Below are 14,475 nucleotides of genomic sequence, written 5' to 3' on the forward strand. Positions count from 1 at the left end.
AGGCAAGCAAATGGTTTATACCGGTGCCAAGAAAGAGGTACACAGAAAAGCCGGGCTGCAGCTCCTCCCTGTGGACCCAAATGAAACATAAAACCTTCTGTTTTACGTCTTATGCTTCGAACACGTCGTGCTTTGTCACTCTCATTTCCACAAAATGTCTCTGTCAGAAAAGAGAAAAGTGGGCGCAGAGTGTTCCAAGAAAAATCATCATCCTCCTATTTATTTACGGAAGTGAATGGGAAACCACATATGTGTGGTATTTGTGAGCATGAGCATCAATAGAACAAAGCTACGCTCAAGGCTCATGCACAAGCACTTGAATAACATCCTGAAATTTTCAGGAGTAAAATAAACAATTGTTAACCCCACACTGCACCTTGTTAAAGTTCTGTGAAAATTATTGTCTTCTGAGGAAAGTTAAAGTGTGTGATTTACTACAATACTGTTTGTCTCTTAAAGGCCTACTGAAACCCACTACTACCGACCACGCAGTCTGATAGTTTATATATCAATGATGAAATCTTAACATTATAACACATGCCAATACGGCCGGGTTAACTTATAAAGTGACATTTTAAATTTGCCGCTAAACTTCCGGTTCGAAACGCCTCTGCGGATGACGTATGCGCGTGACGTAGACCGGGGAACACGGGTATGCCTTCCACATTGAAGCCAATACGAAAAAGCTCTGTTTTCATTTCATAATTCCACAGTATTCTGGACATCTGTGTTCGTGAATCTGTTGCAATCATGTTCATTGCATTATGGAGAAGGAAGCTGAGCAAGCAAAGAAGAAAGTTGTCGGTGCGAAATGGACGTATTTTTCGAACGTAGTCAGCAACAACAGTACACAGCCGGCGCTTCTTTGTTTACATTCCCGAAAGATGCAGTCAAGATGGAAGAACTCGGATAACAGAGACTCTAACCAGGAGGACTTTTGACTTCGATACACAGACGCCTGTAGAGAACTGGGACAACACAGACTCTTACCAGGATTACTTTGATTTGGATGACAAAGACGCAGACGTGCTACTGTGAGTATGCAGCTTTGGCTTCTAAACATTTGATCGCTTGACCGTATGTGCGCAACTTTTTTTTGCGTATGTACGTAACTTTTTAAAAATATATAAGCTTTATGAACCTTGGGTTAGGTGAACGGTCTTTTGGGCTGAGTGATTGTGTGTGTTGATCAGGTGTTTGAATTGTATTGGCGTGTTCTATGGAGCTAGGAGCTAGCATAGGAGCTAGGAGCTAGCATAAGAAACACGCAGGTGTTTTTATGCAGGATTAATTTGTGGCATATTAAATATAAGCCTGGTTGTGTTGTGGCTAATAGAGTAAATATATGTCTTGTGTTTATTTACTGTTTTAGTCATTCCCAGCTGAATACCAGGTACCGTGAGTATGCAGCCTTGGCTGCTAAACATTAGATAGCTTGACCGTACGTGCGCGTTACGTACGTAACTTTTTAAAAATATATAAGCTTTATGAACCTTGGGTTAGGTGAACGGTCTTTTGGGCTGAGTGATTGTGTGTGTTGATCAGGTGTTTGAATTGTATTGGCGTGTTCTATGGAGCTAGGAGCTAGCATAGGAGCTAGGAGCTAGCATAACAAACACGCAGGTGTTTTTATGCAGGATTAATTTGTGGCATATTAAATATAAGCCTGGTTGTGTTGTGGCTAATAGAGTATATATATGTCTTGTGTTTATTTACTGTTGTAGTCATTCCCAGCTGAATATCAGGTCACCCCCGGCTCTCACAGCATCTTCCCTATCTGAATAGCTTCAACTCCCCACTAGTCCTTCACTTGCACTTTACTCATCCACAAATCTTTCATCCTCGCTCAAATTAATGGGGAAATTGTCGCTTTCTCGGTCCGAATCTCTCTCACTTCATGCGGCCATCATTGTAAACAATAGGGAACTTTGCGTATATGTTCAACTGACTACGTCACGCTACTTCCGGTAGGGGCAAGCCTTTTTTTTTATCAGATACCAAAAGTTGCAATCTTTATCGTCGTTGTTCTATACTAAATCCTTTCAGCAAAAATATGGCAATATCGCGAAATGATCAAGTATGGCACATAGAATAGATCTGCTATCCCCGTTTAAATAAAAAAAATTCATTTCAGTAGGCCTTTAAGTTCATACATTTGGTTTGTTGAAATTGTTCATGCATTGCACAACTTTTATTTTTGTATCGATACACAGAGATGCCTCCAATGCAGGTTGTAACTCAATCCTCTTGAATAGTTTAGACCTCAGTTTGTATGGTTTGTTGAGTTAGCACAGGATTAATAGGTGCAAATGAAAAATCCGACATTTAATAGCTAAAATAGTTATTTATCATTTATTTTGTAATGTGTTCCAATCCAGATAGACTGTGACTTACAATTTATTGGTTTTGTAGATACACTGAGACCAAGTGTAAGTTCATTGTGTTCATTATGATCTTTGTGTTGTTTTTGAAACTGCACCAAATTTTTCCTCAGGATTTTCAACTAAATTTAAGTGTTTTGTCAGGAGGATTATTTGTTACATGTACATGTTCAGAATATGCTTGTTCTATTTTGGGCCAAAGTAAAACAAAAGAAACAATCTAAGGTTGTTGTAGTTTTATTTTTAAGTTATTATGCCATGATGTTATCAGTTCGGCCACGTGGTAATATATTTTCCTAAATGTGGCCCCTTAGCTAAAATGAGTTTGGACGATTCAAGGCAACCGACTTTATGGGAATCATGCCTTTTCTGTAAACACAATAAGGTACACAAAGACGTGGTTGAAAGTGTTTGGTGCGATTAAACAGTAGAAGCCTGACCATTGGGATGAAACTGTGATGATCCATTGCCTGGACGCAAGCAGCTCCCTCAGTGGCCAATTAATGGAGGCCCTTTGCGCCAACAGCAGCGACACCCAGGACTTAGGCGTAGGACTCTTCGGCGTTCCGTGGTCGCCCGCCTCACCTGCCACCTGACTCTTCCCTGGTGGATTCGGGGACACTTGGCTTGGCGACCCACCACCAAGTCCTCCCTCTGCCCTCCCTTGAATTTTGAATTTGTTCTGTTTGTTTTTCCTAGAGCTATTTATTCCTGCCTTTTGCCACACTCGGTCTGTCTGTTTTGTTTGCTTCATGCAACATTTACGTTTGATGATCCTTGTTTCTTGTTCGTGTTTTCGATGCTAAGCCTTTCCATAGCTTTGCTATAGCTTACCGTGCTATCGGCACGCTTTCCTGCATTTTTGTATTATTGACTGATTTACGGAAAATAAATAATTTTCCTACCTGCACACTGCCTCCAGAGTTTCATCTGCATCTTGGGGAAAGGATCCGCGCATTACCATGTCACTCAAGCGTAACAGAAACAAGAACAAGAGCTCCGTGACACCTAAAATTCTTGCTTCCATTGTGATATCCTGTAAAGGCCACACCGTGTATTTTAACAACTATTTTCTTCCCCAGGATGAAAGCATACTGAAGGAGATTGACATCAGCAACCACGTCAAGGCGGGTTTTGAGAAAGCAGACCCCTCTCAGTTCCAGCTGCTTAAGGTGCTCGGACAGGGATCCTACGGAAAGGTAAGTTCAGTTAATTTCAGTTCAGTTCATTTTATTCCGGACATGCATACCAGATTACAATTGCGTACAAACTAAGGTTGACAGTTTTCATTTCAACATGTCCGCAAAAGAATAGAAAGAAGCAAAGCTTATTAAATCCCACCCCTTCTCAACAACAACAATTCTCAGAGCAATATATAACTAATTTTGTTCAATCCTTGTGTTCAGTATACACCACTTAAAAGTTTTTACACAACTGGATCTCAAGGTGAACCGTCCCACTGCAAAAAGTCAGTGTTCAAAAACAAGAAGAAAAAAATAAAAATTAGGGGTATTTTATTTGAACTAAGCAAAATTATCTGCCAATAGAACAAGAAAATTCAGCTTGTCAAGACTTTCCAAAACAAGTACAATTAGCTAACCTCAATGAAGTATATTCTCACTAATAACAAGTGCACTTTTCTTGGTAGAAAAAAAAGAGACCTTTTTGCTCAATATGTTGAAAAATATTCTTAAATTAAGTAAATGCTAGTGCCATTATCTTGACATAATGATATGCGCTCGGCATCATGATTTTTTTTTTCATGCCTGAAGTAAGAAATTATTACTTTAAAAAAGTAGTTTCATACTTGTGAGTGTTAATGACACAGCTTTGCATCAGTTGATATTCTAGTTTCAAGCATGTTTTACTCAATATGGGTCATAAAATCTCATCATCAAGCTGTAATATCTTACTGAGATAATTTAGGACCAAAACCCTTAAAACAAGTAAAACACTCTAAAATAAAATCTGCTTAGTGAGAAGAATTATCTTATCAGACAGAAAATAAGCAAATATCACCCTTATTTGAGACATTTAACCCTTGTGTTGTCCTCATTTCCTGTATACACCCCGTGTCCTCTGGGTCAAAATGACCCGTCTTCACAAAACCCCTAATATAAGCAGCTTAATTGAATTTAAACACCAAATGTCATCTTGCTTGAAGAAACAAACTTGTCATTCACCATAAAATGTGTGAATAACTGAGTTTTCCCTCTTCACTTCATTTATATAGCTTAAGAAAAGCAAAAAAAATTGCATTTTGAATGCATTTTTATTTATCACGATGATTCAGCTTCTTTCTTTTCTTTCTCCAGTGAACAATTGAAGATAATGTACAATACAAAAATATGAAAAATAACATAACCCATTCAACTAATTAACTAATTAACTAACCCTAATTGGCACATGTAGGGCAGTATGCAAGTGCACAGCCTTTGCAGATATATTTCTCACACCTGCAGCACACAGTATGTGTTTTACAGTACTTCTTTTGAGGGCAGAACTGACATCTCTTCCTCTTATTTGCCCTAGCTGGGGAAGTGGCTGTGGTAGCTGGATCCTCAGGTTGATCAGGAGCTCCTGCACTCTGAATAGCTTTTACAACTGCTGCTGAGGCTTCTGTGCGGGGGACATGCTTCCTTCTTTCAATGAGTGGAATTACAAGTGCCTTTCCCAGTTTCTCCAGGAACACCCTCCTCTTGTTCTGCTTACGAGACATCCAGGTCGGGTTGATTTCTCTCTAAATCACAAAGGCATTGTAGGAGGAAACATCAATGATGTTGTGGAATATGACCAGGGGCCAGCGGGCAGTCATCTTTTTGCAGCTGTATGTTCCAACCACCTTCTCTTGGTTGTCCACACCTCCCTTGTTGCGGTTGTAGTCTAGGATGATGACTGGCTTCCTGTCCTCACGATCGCTAACATCACCATCTGTGTGCAGTGTGCTCGGAAGAACTACATTGTCCCAGACTTCTCTTATGGCTGCACGTTTGTCTGTCACACGTCTTGCTGGTCTTGACTCACGGTCATCAAATCGTATCAGTCTTGAGTAGGTGTGAAAGTGGCATTGTGGCTCAGAAAATTGGCCTTCGACTCTCTGCATCCCATAGACTAGTTGCAGCCTCACCTCGGGACCTGTGTACTCCGGCTAAGATCTTTTTCCAGCTGTCTCCATATTTGCGAAAACCCTCCAAATTTGTCATCTCCAGGATTATTTTTTCAATTGCTGGTGTGATAAACAGGTAGAATGTAGAGACAATGTCATCGGCATGAGAAACGGCATACCTTGTGGGTCCTGGGGTCATCTTTATGATGTTTTGTTCTGCAGCAGCGTGAGCCCACTGTTTGGGGAGCGACCCTGACTAAGACCCCCACCGTATGGGCGGGCACTACCGTCTTAAGGCGGATGTGATTTACGCGTACAACGGGGGTGTCGGGCAGGCAAGCTCTACAAGCGACGCGCCCACAAGCAAACCCACGGGTGACTTCTGTCACGCGCCCCCCAGCGTGTGCGGACGCGACTGCCGCTAGGCAGACCCGCGCTACGCACGCAATGGGGAGGCGAACAGACCAACCCCAGCGTGAGCCCACTGCAAGTGGAGCGACCCTGGCTATAAACCCCCACCGTACGGGCGGGCACGACCGTCTTGGGGCGGATGTGATTTACGCGTGCAAGGAGGGAGGCGGACAGGCAAGCTCTACAAGCGACGCGCCCACAAGCAAACCCACGGGTGACTTCTGTCACGTGCCCCTCAGCGTGTGCGGACGTGACTGCCGCTAGGCAGACCCGCGCTAGGCGCGCAATGGGGAGGCGAACAGACTAACCCCAGCGTGTGCCCACTGCAAGTGGAGCGACCCTGGCTATAAACCCCCACTGTAAGGGCGGGCACGGCCGTTGCAAGACGGATGTTTATGCGTTCAGTGGGGGCGGCGGGCAGGCAAGTTCTACAGGCGACGTGCACACAAGCAAACCCACGGGTGACCCCTGTCACGAGCCCCCTTAGCGTGTGCGGGCGCGACTGCCATCTGGTAGACGGTAGGCGAACAGACTAGCCCCAGCGTGAGCCCATTGCTGGTGAAGCGACCCTGACTAAAACCCCCACCATACGGGCGGGCACGGCCGTCTTAAGGCGGATGTGATTTACGCGTACAACGGGGGAGGCGGACAGACAAGCTCTACAGGCGACGCAGTCGGGACGCGCCGCCGTCAAGCCGCGAGGGCCTGCCGTCGGTCACGTAGCCCGCCGTGCTACACGCGCCGAGCGGAGCAGGGGAAGACAAGCCGAAACCTGCCACCCCCCACACTACAAGGCCTGAGACTTCTGTGTTAGCCTCCACGCGCAGCCCGTCGGGACGCGCCGCCGTCAAGCCGCGAGGGCCTGCCGTCGGCCACAGAGCCCGCCGTACCACACGCGCGCCAAGCAGAGCAGGGGAAGACAGGCCGAAACCTGTCACCCCCACACTACAAGGCCTGAGACTTCTGTGTTAGCCTCCACACGCAGCCCGTCGGGACGCGCCGCCGTCAAGCCACGATGGCCTGCCGTCGGCCACGGAGCCCGCCGTGCCACACGCGCGCCAAGCAGAGCAGGGGAAGACGGCCCGAAACCCGCCACCTCCACACTACAAGGCCTGAGACTTGGACGGTATAGCTCGGTTGGTAGAGCGGCCGTGCCAGCAACTTGAGGGTTGCAGGTTCGATCCCCGCTTCCGCCATCCTAGTCACTGCCGTTGTGTCCTTGGGCAAGACACTTTACCCACCTGCTCCCAGTGCCACCCACACTGGTTTAAATGTAACTTAGATATTGGGTTTCACAATGTAAAGCGCTTTGAGTCACTTGAGAAAAAGCGCTATATAAATGTAATTCACTTCACTTCACTTCTGTGTTGACCCTTGCGCGCGGCCCTAGGGGGGAAATAGACTACAGACTCTGATTACATTGAACACATTGTTTATTAAAAAATAACCAAATAACAATATCTTATAATAAATACAAATATTTGAGTAATAAAGAAGCCTACAATTTTCTTGTTAAGACGTTAGTTTAGGCGGTGGCTCTTTGTTGTTAAGGCAGCCGCCGTAACAACAAAACGCTGCGGGAAACCCTGCTATGGACTGGACTTTCGCTGATGTGTTGGACTTTCACAATATTATGTCAGACCCACTCGACATCCATTGCTTTCGGTCTCCCCTAGAGGGGGGGGGGGGGGGGGGGTTACCCACATATGCGGTCCTCTCCAAGGTTTCTCATAGTCATTCACATTGACGTCCCACTGGGGTGAGTTTTCCTTGCCCGTATGTGGGCTCTGTACCGAGGATGTCGTTGTGGCTTGTACAGCCCTTTGAGACACTTGTGATTTAGGGCTATATAAATAAACATTGATTGATTGATTGATGCCTGCCTTGATGGTCATATGCTGCTGAGGACCATGTTATTTTGCCATTTTTTAAAAGGAAAGTCTCTCTTTCAGCTTCAAGGGTTTTCTTCTTCTGAAGATGATTCATGATGCTCTGGATTGTATTCCTCCCCATCTTCTTCTTCTGATACATCCTCCACTTCCTCTTCTGAATCAGAGTTGTCTTGCTGTACATCTGAAAAAATCAGCTCTAGAGCCTCTTCAGCGGTTTAACGCACACTCATGGCTTCAGCACAGACAGAATTCGGGGCCCTGTGATCTGCAGCACCTTTATAATCTCTGGAAATCCACAGAAAAAGAGCTCTGCTACTGATGGACTATAACAACTAAAACATTGTAACATTCTTTGATGTATAAATAACTAATGACTTTGATTTCAACACTTTGTGACCCACCGGTCATTTGACCCGAAGACCACCTTTGTAAATTTTTTTGTACAGCTTACATGGAAATGTGAATAAAAGCAACATTTCACTTTTTCTACTGTTGGTGCAAATTTAGGAAAAGTCATATCATTTCAAGTTAAAAAAATATCGTTTAGGGGATTTTTTTTGTGGTTTTTAATACAGTGGCGGGTCAAAATGACCCGAGGACAACAGGAGGGTTAATCTTACTTAGATTTCAATTTTTGCAGTGCAGGACGCAACGTCAGCATAACTCTGCCTTCACAGATGAACCCAAACCCGAACCCAGGCCGCACATGTCCAAAAGTCCTGTGCGGGGCGCCCCCCACACGTCCCACTGCCCCCAAGCATCCAGGCATAGGCGTGCGTACCGTGACTGGTCCAACAAAACTACTTGCTCTGTTAGTATTGGCACTTTGAACAGTCCTGTTTGTCGTGTCGGTCACATCTTGACATCCCGGGACCAAGGTCGATAGTCATCGATCTTCAGTTCCTTGCCATTGCAAGGGCCCAGACCAACCTTTCCCAGAGAAAAAAATGGCTACTAAGCCCAGAGCTCCATTTAGCACCACCAGTAGGCAGTTGATGTCTGGTCGCCCAGCCCTTAACTGGGGAACAGCGAAAAATGCAGAAAGTTGTGTTTACACTGCTAATCATTGTTTAAAAATCCATGTAGGAATAAAAAGACTAGTAACAACAAGAATTATAATGCATGACAGCAGGCCAGATGCTCACTCCCACCTGCAGGCTTTTCCACTCGCATGACTGACGATGCAATAGGTTGCAATTTAATAGAGGCTGGTAGCTACTGGATGAGTAGCATTTCTGTGCCATAATGATGAAACTATATTTCACCACAGGGATGTCAGATAGCTTCGAGATACAACTCTGTTTGAATTAGTCTAGTGAATTATATTTAAATAGCGCATAGTGACTCAAAGCGCTTTACTTTGAGAAACTCATTATCTACATTTAGGCTATATTTACACCAGTTTGGGTGACACATGGAACAAGGTGAGTAAAGTGTCTTGCCCAAAGATACAGGGGGAGTGACTCGGCTGGCCGCTCTGCCATCTGAGCCATGCCACCCCAATTAGTAAAGGCGAGTATATTATGTTCTTCTCTATTATTATTGATGTCACCTCATTGTCACTTTAACCATATTGTGCTGGGAGCCAGGACATAGGTGGATAACCCCCCATGACCCACACTAACATCACAATGGTATTATGTTTGCGGTTCTGTGGCCACCTTTCCTTTTCCTCTGGCCTCACAAAAACGAAAAAAAAGCTGAACATAGTTGCAGAGTTACTCATTTAGGTGTTTGAAGAGTTAAAACCACAATAGACACAGGTGGTACTCGTTCTTTGTGGTTATTAAGGCACACTCATAAATTGTTAATACTGTACAAAAAGAAAAAGAGAAGTAGTCAGGTGCGTACGGCGGAAGAATACATAAGCGGAGTACAGTCACTTTGAATACTTCGGCTTAACAAAGTTGGCAATTTTTTTTAAAGCATATTCTACAATTTTTGCGGAACTCAATTAAGCATTTTCAACCATAACAATGGCTGAATAAACTAAAAACAGAAAGACCACAGTAGTAGTGGCCACTATAGGTGACCAAACCAATCAGAGCTTGCTGTTCAGTATCGTGGCCACTGATTGGTTCAACTGTATTTTTGTGGCTAAATCACAAAACTTTATCTTGCTTGGTGTGTGGCTAAATCACAAAACTTTATCTTGCTTGACTCCACACAATGCTCTTTTATCTTGTTCACGTAAATCTTAGTTATTATGGTGTCTGATATTTATTGTCTCACTCAGGTAAATTTAAGAATACTACTGTACATATCGTCCGTGTAAACGATCAGTATTGGTAGGTAGGGCTGCAATGGTCGACACAATTGAAAACATGTATTTTAAAAATTAATCGACAAAGATTAGTTATTGTCGACTTGTTGCTTGATTACATTTGTATTGCTAAGACACTAGGAATATTCATGTTTACACCTGTATTCCTTTCTGTAAATAAATACAGCAAAATAACCCTAAGAACTGATAAAAAATACTTTTTGCATTGACAGTCACATTTACAATTTGTTTATACCTGGAAAAACACTTGACATTTTTTTTGTATTTTTATTTAAAACTGCATCTATACCACCTCAAAAGTGAACATTTTGTATTGTTGTATTTTTTTTTACTTTAATGCGCTTTTTGCTATTCTATTGACTCGAAGAAAACTCTACACAAGAACGCCTATGTGCCTAAACTGTAAGTGTATGCATAAACGGACAATTTAAAAAACATCAATCTTCTTCCGCTTATCTGAGGTCGGGTCGCGGGGGCAGCAGTCTAAGCAGAGAAGCCCAAAATTCCTTCTTCCAAGCTACTTCGTCCAGCTCCTCTCGGGGGATCCCGAGGTGTTCCCAGGCCAGCCAGAAGACATAGTCTCCCAACGTATTCTGGGTCTTCCCCGTGGCCTTCTACCAGTCGGACGTGCCCTAAACACCTCCCCAGGGAGGCGTTGGGTTGGCATCCTGACCAGATGCCTGAACCACCTCATCTGGCTCCTTTCGATGTGGAGGAGCAGCGGCTTTACTTTGAGCTCCTCCCGAAGGACAGAGCTTCTCACCCTATCTCTAAGGTAGATCCACGCCTCCCGACGGTGGAAACACATTTTGGCCGCTTGTACCCGTGATCTTGTCCTTGCGGTCATAACCCAAAGTTCATGACCATAGGTGAGGATGGGAACGTAGATCGACCGGTAAATTGACAGCTTTGCCTTCCAGTTGATCTCCTTCTTCACCAAGATGGACCGATGCAGGGTCCGCATCACTGCAGGTCCACTCTTCCCTGACTTGTGAACAAGACACTGAGGTACTTGAACTCCTCTACTTGGGGCAAGATCTCCTCCCTAACCCGGAGATGGCACTCCACTCTTTTACGGGCGAAAACCATGGACTCGGACTTGGATGTGCTTATTCTCATCCCAGTCTCTTCACACTCAGCTGCGAACCGATCCAGTGAGACCTGAAGATCCTAACAAGATGAAACCATCAGCCTTACATCATCTGCAAATAGCTAAGACCTAATCATACAGCCACCAAACCGGATCCCCTCAACGCCCTGACTGCACCTAGAAATTCTGTGCATAAAAGTTATGAACATAATTGGTAGCAAAGAGCAGCCCTGACATTAGTCAAACTCTAACTGGAAACAAATCTGACTTACTACCAGCAATGCGAACCAAACTCTGACAGTGATCATACAGGGAGCGTACCGCCACAATCAGGCAGTCCGATACCCCATACTCTCTGAGCACTCCCCCTAAGACTTCCCGAGGGACACAGTCGAAGACCTTTCCAAGTTCACAAAACAAATGTAGACTGGTTGGGCAAACTCCCATTCACCCTCAAGGACCCTGCCGAGAGCATAGAGCTTGTTCCACGACCAGGACAAAAACCACACTGGTCCTCCTGAATCCGAGGTTCGACTATCCAGCGTAGCCTCCTCTCCAGTACACCTGAATAGACCTTACCGGGAAGGCTGAGGAGTGTGATCCCGCTGTAGTTGGAACACACCGTCCGGTTTCCCTTCTTAAAGAGAGGAACCACCACAAACGGCCAATCCAGAGGCACCACGCCCGATTTTCACACAATGTTGCGGAGACTAAAGGAAAAAAAAAAAATACTTAAAACTTACAAGCTATGATTTATTTTTAACTGTGGTAATATACTTAGTGCATTCAAGTAAAACATTTTGTTTCTGAGTAATTTATGTTATCTTTAATACAATTAAATTTACTATAAAATCAAAAACTATAAAAAATCGAGTCGCAAACTTAACGTCAAACTCAAACTTGTACAGCAAATCATTGGCTATAGTTATGGAGGTTATTTGTGCCTTTATTCACACAACTTTTTTGACACTGAATTTATGCAACTGAATTTTTTGAGTTTGAATTTTGTCAAATGGATGTTTTGGGTTTTTTTGTATCACATTTTGCTGACAATTTCATTTAATAAAAATGTGTGAGCAAAATGCCAGTGTTTAAAAATGCATTTTTTTAAAAAAATACAGACTTTTAAAATTCAGTTCATAAAAATTCAGTGCAGAAATATTTGTTACTTCAAAACTCAAGATGCTCAGTAAATTTAGATTAGATTTAGATTTAGATTTATTGGTCCCTGTGGGGAAATTCATTTTCACTGACCGTACATTTAAACAAACATTACACATCACGGACAAAAATAGCAAAAAGACATCATACATGACATTGACAGCACCAACACATTTACTGGCTTATCAGACAGGTCGGCCGGGCCTGCTGTTTAGGGCGGCTATAGCTGCAGGAATAAGGCTTTTCCTGAGGCGGGCCCTCTGGAATTTGATGTTTCTGTACCTGCGCCCTGATGGTAGTGGGATGATATATTGGTGTAGTGGGTGAGTGATATCCTGGACTATCATGTTTGCCAGTCGAATGATGGACCTGTGGTTTAGATCTAAGATGTTGGGTGTGGGTAGGCCAATGATTTTAGCTGCTGTGTTTGTAATGCATGTGAGTTTGGTCCGGTTGGTTACAGAAAGCATAGTGAAGAAACATGTGGAACACTACAGAAGGATGGGTTGAACAATGCTTTGGTACAGGAATAACAGGAGGTGAGGTGCACCGTATAGTCCTTTAAGTTTACGGATGGCTGACAGTCTTTGTTGACTTCTTTTTGAATGTCCGTGGTGTGCTGATCAAAGGTGAGTTCATTGTCCAAGGTTACTCCCAGGTATTTGAAAGTTTTTGAAAGAAAAATTATGATTATAGCCATCGATGGTGTGCCAGAACCAGCCAAAGAGGTGTCGAGTGTGTGGTCATGTGACACAGGTCCTGCAAAGCAGCTGCTTAAAGGCAGTTTGTGCAGCGCTTCACACTACAGCAGACCTGGGTCTTCATATATTAAGCGTACGTATGCACAAAAACCTGGCTTATGCTCTTTTTCATGGCAAAATTGAGATGTATCAAGAGTGAACTGAATGTGGAAATATGAAGTGAAGAGAAGTGAATTATATTTGTATAGCGCTTTTTCTCTAGTGACTCAAAGCGCTTTACATAGTGAAACCCAATATCTAAGTTACATTTAAACCAGTGTGGGTGGCACTGGGAGCAGGTGGGTAAAGTGTCTTGCCCAAGGACACAACGGCAGTGACTAGGATGGCAGAAGCGGGAATGGAACCTGCAACCCTCAAGTTGCTGGCACGGCCACTCTACCAACCTAGCTATACCGTCCCAATATGCGGTGCCTTACGCCAGTGGTCCCCAACCTTTTTGTAACTGCGGACCGGTCAACGCTTGAAAATTGGGGAGGGGTTGCTATGGTAACAGTTACATGCCTTCAAAATAAGATGCAGATACAACATTAAAAACTAATATAAAGAACATGAGAATTTTAACTCACCGTAACGCTGTAGATTCGTCAACCTGGAGTGCGTACCACGGTGATTTATCAATCCTCTCTAACAATTGTGTCTCAATGTCTTCGGCTATTTCCTCAATGCGCCGAGTCACGGTGCTAGCCGACAGAGGCACCTGTGATATCTTTTTAACAGCAGCCTCTCCTAGAAGTTGACGGCAAATGTCTTTAGCGGCAGGAAGGATCAATTCTTCACCAATAGTGAATGGCTTTTTAGCTTTAGTAATACGATTAGCCACTACGATGCTCTCAGTGCATTCTCGTTTACTGATGTGGTGTCCCTCAGTAATTTCTTCTGTTTTTCATGTTCATGTTTTTTTCTTTCAAAATACTCAGAGGGCTTGTCTTTTAATCCAGGGTGCTTGGTCTCTAAGTGGCGAAGCAGTTTTGAAGGCTTCATTGCCTCATTAGAGAGCTGGTCACCACATATTATGCAGAGCGGGCTCGGTGCGTGGGAATCACCTGTTGCGATAAATCCATATTTCAAGTAGGACTCCTGGTATTGTCTGTTAAAAGCTTTCTATTTGTTGGAAGTCGTAGGCTGTTCTTCTCTCTCTTCCCGGTGCCTTTTCCCCTTCACAAAGAAACTTTCCAAAGACGTCTTTTTTTTACTCATTTTCCGAGCTGGGTTAAATTTTGCCGCTCAAGTGACCAATATATAACCGAGAGAATCCTGTCATTTTTCAAAATAAAATACTTTAAAAAAAAAAAAAAATGTTCGGGCTCTGATAACTACGGAGCCCCTAAAGGGACATGGGAATTTTTTTTTTTTTAGACATGTATCTCGTGGCCACGAGAAAGTATCTCG

At 43.7% G+C, this 14,475-nt stretch overlaps 1 protein-coding gene across 2 annotated transcripts in view; it reads left to right on the forward strand.

Moving 5' to 3' along the window:
* Nucleotides 1–14,475, forward strand: part of rps6ka2 (ribosomal protein S6 kinase, polypeptide 2) — a 74,053-nt gene that overhangs the window by 23,159 nt on the left and 36,419 nt on the right. For both annotated transcript variants that reach the window (XR_009821813.1, XM_062026347.1), the window contains exon 2: nucleotides 3,464–3,580. Coding sequence is in view for 1 of the 2 variants with exons in the window: in XM_062026347.1 (XP_061882331.1) it covers nucleotides 3,464–3,580 (117 nt within the window). In the remaining variant the exon portion in view is untranslated. The remainder of the gene's footprint in view (nucleotides 1–3,463; nucleotides 3,581–14,475) is intronic.

The sequence above is a fragment of the Entelurus aequoreus genome, linkage group LG02 (assembly GCF_033978785.1).
Source record: "Entelurus aequoreus isolate RoL-2023_Sb linkage group LG02, RoL_Eaeq_v1.1, whole genome shotgun sequence".
Taxonomy (NCBI): domain Eukaryota; kingdom Metazoa; phylum Chordata; class Actinopteri; order Syngnathiformes; family Syngnathidae; genus Entelurus; species Entelurus aequoreus.